At 44.3% G+C, this 8,182-nt stretch overlaps 1 protein-coding gene across 1 annotated transcript; it reads left to right on the top strand.

Annotated features, from left to right (window-relative positions):
- The first annotated feature begins 4,259 nt into the window (after positions 1-4,259).
- On the top strand, positions 4,260-5,614 carry TMEM229A (transmembrane protein 229A). Its single transcript, XM_072147026.1, has one exon. The coding sequence runs from the start codon at positions 4,373-4,375 to the stop codon at positions 5,264-5,266; it is 894 nt and encodes a 297-aa protein (XP_072003127.1). The 5' UTR covers positions 4,260-4,372; the 3' UTR covers positions 5,267-5,614.
- Positions 5,615-8,182: the final 2,568 nt, after the last annotated feature.

Here is an 8,182-nt window from a genome sequence, read left to right as displayed (position 1 = left end):
CAAAGGGTCTGAATACTTTATTCTGTCGCATGCAAGCTGGCGCTGATGGGTCACAATCTGATTGCATGCGCCAAAAACCTGGGGCAATTCGGTACAAAAAGAAAAGACAGAATCGTGGTCAACAGACCCTTAGTAAATGAGCCTCATTCTGTTGGCTAAGTGGAATGGATATATAATTTGGTCATGCACCAGGAAGATTTCCAAAATATATGACAAACACAGGGCTCTAACATAATGGGGGAGATTCATTATGGCTTCTCTGCCCGTTTTAATGCCAGCGAATCCACATAAACCACTCCGTCCCTGCCAGTTTCTGAGGTTCTCTGACCGGCACACCAGACAGGCCTATAGTAGAAAACTATAGTAGAAAATTCAAGCAATTTCAATATGGTTTAAAGATTTGAAGTGGCAAAGTTTGGATCACCTGCTGATGGAATTTTAAGACTGGCAGCTTTAAACACCAGTCTTAATGAATTTCTCCCAGTGTGTACAGAGTTCTCACCAGCTGTCTTTCACCAACTCACAGATATCTTCATGTTGTCTCAAACCTGATTACTTCTTTCTTAGAGAAGCTAATTCCTGATCCATCCTTAGGCTTTTCAGTCTAATCACAATAAATATCTGTTAATTCTTCATGATTTCATGTCATTTGCTGGAATTAAAAATGATCTTCTGGTAAACCAAAGTAATGATGACCAGTTGGGGCAACCTTTAGGGTCTCTGTTTTGCCTCCCTTTCATTGCTGTTTCTACATTATTTGACATTATTTGCATTTATTTGCATCTGTTATTTTACTGAAACAAAATGTTTCAGTTACTATGAACTGCAAAATGGGCAAAAATAGGCCCTTAAAAAAGGTTTTTTTTCTCTGCTGAAGACATTGATGAATTACCCCTAGTAAAGGTCAACTGCTCTCTGCACAAAGAGCGGAACAGGAAGTGAATAGCTTCAGTATAAGTGTAGTGGCCACACAGTGAACTGCATATCAGCTCCTATGTACTTTACCAGAAATCAGGACTGGGATTGCAGGGAAAGGGGTCCACTGTCACTGTTCAATAACTGTTCATTTTTCCTGCAGAAAGCCATGGGCCCCCTGTCTCCGCACATAACATGATGCAGAATATTAAGAGTGTTTTCCAGGCTCGAGTGCTGTGAAACAGAAATGGCCATCTCAAGCCCCCGCTAGTGGTGGGCCTGACCGGGAGCTCCGGCTCCACTGTGTGCTGAGGCAGGGCCCTTTGGAGCACAGCCTACTTTCCTCCTCTTTTCACTTCTCTGGCAGTCGGGTCAGTGAGAAGAGGTAGAGTGTGCCAGCCTCAGACTGCACAGTAATAGGAAGCAAAGCTGCATGTGTCACCCTCTGCGTCAATGTAGCTGCCATCAAGCTACAGGCTCTGCTGAGAAAAATGCATGCTTGACAGACTTCACTGCTGGTAAGTATATATGAGAAATGTATGTATGGGTATGTAAATGAAGTACACGGATGTGTCTGTGTATGCAATTGTATGTATGTTGTATGTGTCTGGCTTGTATGTGACTGTACTTGCATATGGCTGCACATGTGTGAGTGTATGAGTCTGTGTACATGCATCTCTCTTAGGCTACATTCACACGGACGTATGAAAACGTCCGTATCCGTACCATACCGTTTTTTTACGGATTACATACGGCCACATTCATTTCAATGGACAATACGTCTGACCATTTATATTGCCGTTGTTAACTCCGTTCCGTGCCGTACCGTATACTAGCTGTATAAAAATATAGAGCATGTCCTATTTTCTACCGTATTTCAGATCCGTATGCCCTAGAAGCCTATGGGGACGTATAAAATACGGGTTACATACGTGCTGCATACGGATGAAAAACGTCACGTATATACAGCCCGTAAATACGGGACGGGAGAAATCATACGCCCGTGTGAATGTAGCCTAAGTGTCTGTGCATGCATGTGTCTAGCATGTAAATGCTTATTGTGCATGTATGCGTGCATATGTAGCCCAGGTTTGTATTATGAGGCTCAGCCGCAGCTATAGTGTGTATTGGGATATTCTGCAGCAACTAAGGTGTGTATTGTGATGTTCTGCGGAAACTTAGGTGTGTATTATGAATGTTCTTCAGAAGCTGAGGTGTGTTTTGTGATGTTCTGCGGCAGATGAGATGTGTATTGTGCTGTTCTGGGGCAGATAAGCTTTATATTACAACCTTCAGTAGTAGCAGATTTGTGATTTATGTAGTTCTGTGGTATGGGTGGCAGGTTAAGCTCACATTTTGACATAATTCGAACGCTTTTGCCCATTCTTCCTGTGAGTATGACTTTAGTATTAATTCATAAATACAGCACCTGATGTGGGAGAGTTGAGTGTTCTGCACCCGGTGTGCTGCTGGACATTATGGGGCTTATTTACTAAAGGTCCGCAGTTCGCATTTCTGTCAGACCTCCCGACATTTTCGGGGATTGCGCGGCTGTGACAGCTATTTAGAAGGGGATTGTGTCACATGCGATCGGATTGTGGCGCGGCAGCACTGGCTTTCATGCAGCAGAAATCGGGGGGGGGGGGGGGGGGGGGTTGTGCCATCAGAAGATCTGACTGATTTGGACTCAGCGCGGGAGTTAACATTCAATTTGTGTCACAAGACAATTCACTTACATACACCAGGAAGAAAAAGGTGAACCATGTCAGACCTGAGTGGGGAAGCGACACATGCAGGATATCGGGCGCACAATCGTAGTGAATTGCGGCACAGTGATTTCCAGTCGGACAATGCACTTCGGGGGTGAACTCCGTCGGCCAGGTAAGTAAATGTGCCCCTAGATGTTTTACTTTACTTTATATTGTCTTGCTTTTTACTTGATTTACTTAACTAGGCTTGTTTTATATGTTTGCCTTTCCACCTTCTCAGTTTTTGTGTAGATGTTAGTTTTGTCATTCTCCTGCCCTGTGCTTTATTTGTAATTCTGTGTTTTAACATATAATTGATATTGGCTTTGGGTTTTTTTTAACCCACAATATCTGCCATATTCACATCTGTTGATGTCTTCTTGCATATTTTACCTTTTACAAAGGGTAGGGGTTTAACTTGAGGGGATGCAGAGGATATGGTGACATGTGGATCACTTAACCTCCGCACTAAAGGGGTTTTCCGAGAATAATTTAAAAAAGCGAGGTGGCCGGGGGTGGGCTGCAAGAAAAAATAAAGCTGTACTCACCTCGTCCGTCACTCCTTGTGTCTCACGCCGCAATCACTCCATGCCGTTCCCCTTTTTGTTTACAGGGTACAGAAGCTCAGCTAGGACACCTTCTGGGTGGCCAGGCGCTCCCACCAATCACCATGTCCCAGGACCTGATACAGTGCTGAGACATGGTGATGGGTGGGCGTGTCCGGCCTCCCCAAAGCTTTCCAAGCGGAGATTCCGTGCCCCTGTACAGAAACAGGGGAAAGGAACGGGGGGACCGCGGTGTGGGGCACTAGGAGTGACGGACAAGGTGAGTACAGCTTTATTTCTTTATACAACCCACCCCAGGCTACCTCACTTTAATAGTTACTCTCAGACAATCCCTTCAATTAGCTGTTCAGCCTGTCATAAACATGGGGCATGGAGCCGGAAACAGTTATCTCCCTGTACCATGTTGTGCTCAGAAGCTATAACTACAGCTACAGTCTTATTCATTTACATAAACTGCTGCACTGTCCAAAAAACATAAGAAGGAAAAACACTAGATAAAAAACAATCGGGGAGATTTATCAGGATTGTCTGAGAACATAACTGCGTTAGTTGGCCACAGCAACCAGAACTATTTTGCTTTCAGACACTTGTTTTCTTGTTTTTTAAGTTCTTACAGATCTAAAGATCCTACAGAAATGTGTTAAAGGTGCACCAAAAAATAGTTGGTGCACTCTGTTGGAGCAGTGCAGGAAGCACCAGGTTCATGCAGAACAGGAACCTCATTTCATGAATCTGGCGCCCCCTGCACACTCTTTAGGCAAACTGCACATAGTACACACTGCACTGTTTTTGGTAAATGTGGCCACTGTCTCCTCAGCAAAAAGTTTACTTTTCTGCCCTTACTCTGCATCAAAAATCATTAGATGGATTATTAGATGTCCATTTTTAGAAGACATTTACTGGTCTGTGTAATGTCTAGTACACTCCGGGAAGGTGAGTCCTGTATAACATGAAGAATGACCAGGTGATGGATAATAAGCCTTTGCTCTCCCTGCAATCTGATCCCTGAGCAATCATGAGAACAAAGCCTGGGCACGGGTGGTATGAAGCCAGGGCTGGAGGTGACTGTGCTGGGGGGAGGCGAGGTGCACGCGAGGAGGGGCGCTGAGTGCCAGGCGCAGGGCATCACTATGCAGCTGTAGTATGGGCAGGAAGCGGCAGGTGGTCAGAGCCCGGGGCATCTCGCAGCCGCTGCCACTATGGATGAGGCTGTATTTCTATGGCATGCACGGCCTGACCCTGGATGTGCTGAGCTCCTGCATGCGGCGCCTGCCTCACAGCCACGACTACCAGCTGCTGGGCTTCTCCTCGCCATACCGCTGCCTGCTGCATGCCCTCGCCCACCTGGCTCTGGAGAAGATCTACCTGCAGAGGAAGAGCTTCCCGGACAATGCCCTCGCCTTCCACTTCGTCTTCTACCCGTCGGTGTTCGTGGGCCTGCAGATCCTGCTCCGGAAGACCCTGCTGCAGAGCTGCCCCCAGGAGCGGGCACTGAGCGCGGCGGAGCTGGGGCTGCAGTATGCCCTGGCCATCTACTACTCACAAGTCTTCCTCCGGAGCGTCCTGCGGCTGCGGTACCAGGGCGGGGAGGGGCAGCCTAGTGCTGCCCCCCGGCTGCCGCTCATCCTGCGCTTCATCTTCTTCGGCATGCACGGCTTCATGGACGAAGTCTTCTTCACGTCCGCCTTCAACCTCCTGGAGAAGCCGGGGAGTCCGGTGAGCGGCCACACGTCTCTGTGGTCCTTCTTTATGTACGGGAGCTGCAGCCTGGTGGTGGAGAGACTCTTCTTCTACCTGTGCTATGGCCGGGGCTGGGGGGCTTGGAGGAGACTCCCGGTCTACATCCTCTTTGTCTACACCTGGGAGTTTTCGTGGGGTTTAGGACTCCGTACTTGTAATGCCTGTTCCTGGGATTATTCGCATTACCCCTTGAACTTCATGGGCCTGGTCACCCTCATGTATCTTCCAGGCTGGATATTTCTAAGTTTCTACCAGGACCTGCTGTCCAAGGTGCTGCTCCGGATACGGTACGTATAACACTGAAGCCTCATGTGCGCTAGACTAGAGCTTCCAGCAGACACAAGGGACTTCAAGTTACTCCTCCTGTTTACAAGACTACAAAAGAAGTTGCATGGACTTGGAAAGAGTGATATTAGGAAATGAACTTATGTACCTCTAGGAACCTTCTCCATTTCACAGTCCACTAACCCACAGAACATAAGCTGTTTTCTAACTCTTAACAGTAGGAGACCTGATGAATTTACAATGTACAGTCTTTTGATCTCTCAATTCATATTTTCTTACACTGTAAATCATAAGACTAATTTATAAGGTATAATGGACATTTTTTCCTTCTTTAATAAAAATGGACCAATTTTAAAGGTTGATCTTAATCTTGCACATTTTGTGGTTTTAAAGGGATATTATGATTGCAGCAAATTAACTGCAGTCATTATGTTATAATAAGATGCAAACATTTCTAATGTATTGCATGTAACAGATCTTTACTGTTCCCAAGATCTTTGCTTGCTCTGATTCAACATAAATCAGCAGCACTTACCCTAGGAGCTCACAATCTGTTCTGTTGGTGTGAAAGTGCAGGGATTATTGGGTTACAGTAGTGATCACTTTGTTGTCAAATTTGAATTACTCTGTGGCAGGTAGAACCAACTATATTAGAATTTTCTAGCAATAATGAATATATCTGCATACATTACAGTTAAATGGTGACATACATTTACATACCCTACTTCATTTACATTCTTCTTACTGCAAACCAGGATGTGAATATGCAAGAGAATGGGCCACTGTGAAAAGTAGTAAAAACTGTGCTATGTTCAGTTTGCCTGGGGAGTGTGCAGAGTGCCCAGGATTCATCAAAAGTGGCAAAAGTCTTTATCAATATGCTACTCGGGAAGTGTGCACCAATTATTATTTAATGCATCTTTAACATAGAACATGCAACACAATTCTGTCGAGTTGTATGGTCATGCACAGACGCTCCTTTAGATGCAGAATTTTTTGGTGCAGCCAGGACACTATAATCGCGCAGACACTTTATAAATACATGTGCAAGCGGTTTCCACGTTCTTTTCAGTGCAAAGTTAGACAGAAAATACAGTTCAAACACTTAGTTAATGTGGCTCAATATGTTGCGCAGTTAGGCGGTGTTCACCCTTACTTCTTCACCTTGACTACATCCCCAAAAACCTTATTTTCTGCCCACATTTATATATTCTGTATCTTCTCATGCATTCTTTCTCTCCTGAGCATGAGTTTGGTGGAGAGAAGTCTGACACAAGCACACACAGGCTACCAGTCCCCCCCAGGACTCGCCACATGCTGCTGGCAGGGAGCCAGGTAATGTGAATTAAGCCTCTTTCACTCAAACTTCTAAAAATGGCTGTATGCTATCCATACCGTTTTAATACAGGTAGCATACAGCCTCATTCATTTCAATGGGCACTACGGCCATCCATTTACATGGCTTTATTGTCCTATGTACCGTGAGCAAGGCGTAAGAAAATATAGAGAATGTCCTATTTTCTCCAATATTTCTGTTCTATACACATAGAAGTCTATGGGAACATTTAAAATATGTGATGCATACGTGCTGCATATGGTCATGCACCGTATGCTGCTGTCTATAGGTGCAGTATCCAAGGAGACCAGAACCAGTGGGAGGTGCATGCTGTCAGTCAGCCAATAGTCAGCCAGCCAATAATATGGATATGCTACAGATAGTGACATACATGCACATATGGATGCAAAATGTCACATGTATACGGATTCATACCACACTGAAATACAGGACTGGAGTAATCATACATTTGTGTGAAAAAGGGGCCATAGGGCACATGTAGGGTGCGGCCAGATATAAGTCCACACATGGGCAGTGTGAAAGGGGCTCTAATTTTATATAAACTATCAAAATGATACAGAATGCTGACTAATGCATTTTTTAAATCAGCATAGCATAGGCAATTGGAACCTGTCACCAGCTTACAGTCATGACCCTTTAAGGAAGGGTCTAAGAAGACGCTGATATGTAGTTGTTATAAAATCAAATCTCACAGAATTAAAGTGACATTCCACTCAAAATTTGGCATTTCTCACAAATAATAATAGTTACAAATTACATAGCTATTCCGAAAAAAATAGCTATTAAATGCACTCTGTAAAACTGAGGAATATTGAGAAAAAAAAACAAAAAAAGCCAAATTTTGTAAGCATTTTAAAATGCTTGCTATTGTAAAGGTAAGCCACCTAATAGGAGGTGCGAAGTTGGGTAAGATGGACTTAAAACATGCCAAGGTTTCTATTCAACATGAGATCATTTTGAGAATGTGTTGTAGTGAAGTTTGAACACTTTTAGTTTCTCTCCCCCATTGTCGATGCAGAACACGCACCTGAGCTGGTTAAACAGATTCCTCTCATACAGTTATAAAGAAGAGCTCACAGCTCAGCCTCCCAGACGGTGGTAGGTAGAATAATCATGGAGAGGATAATGAGACGGCTCTGTCCCTGGCTGGTCTTGTGATGCTGTACTAGGAAGTAAAGCAGAGAGAAATGGAAAACAGGGAAAATAAATAAAGGCAGAGTCTTCAAATGCAGAGTGTTTGGTGGGGCCTGCAGCGACGGAAAGATGTGTGGAGGTCTGTGGAGAATTTTAACTTTCCATAACTAAATGGGGATGTCTGGTCAAAAGAAAAATATTTTTGAATGTACAAATCTAGCAAGTTACATAACTTTTTAATAAACATCAATTATCCACATTTCACTGGTCTCCAGAAATCTTCTCTGGTCCACATCCAGATTATACTCGACCAGGACATCATTTTCTGTGCTAGTCAAAAACAACTGGCTGTCTGTAGAACCTTGAGACTGGTCTAGAATTAGCTGATCTTTCCAAGTCCTGCGCCAAGTTGATTTTAACATGGTGACAATACGGAC

The sequence above is a fragment of the Engystomops pustulosus genome, chromosome 4 (assembly GCF_040894005.1).
Source record: "Engystomops pustulosus chromosome 4, aEngPut4.maternal, whole genome shotgun sequence".
NCBI lineage: Eukaryota > Metazoa > Chordata > Amphibia > Anura > Leptodactylidae > Engystomops > Engystomops pustulosus.
Note: the sequence above shows the minus strand (reverse complement) of the source record. Positions and strands in the feature narration are given on the sequence as shown.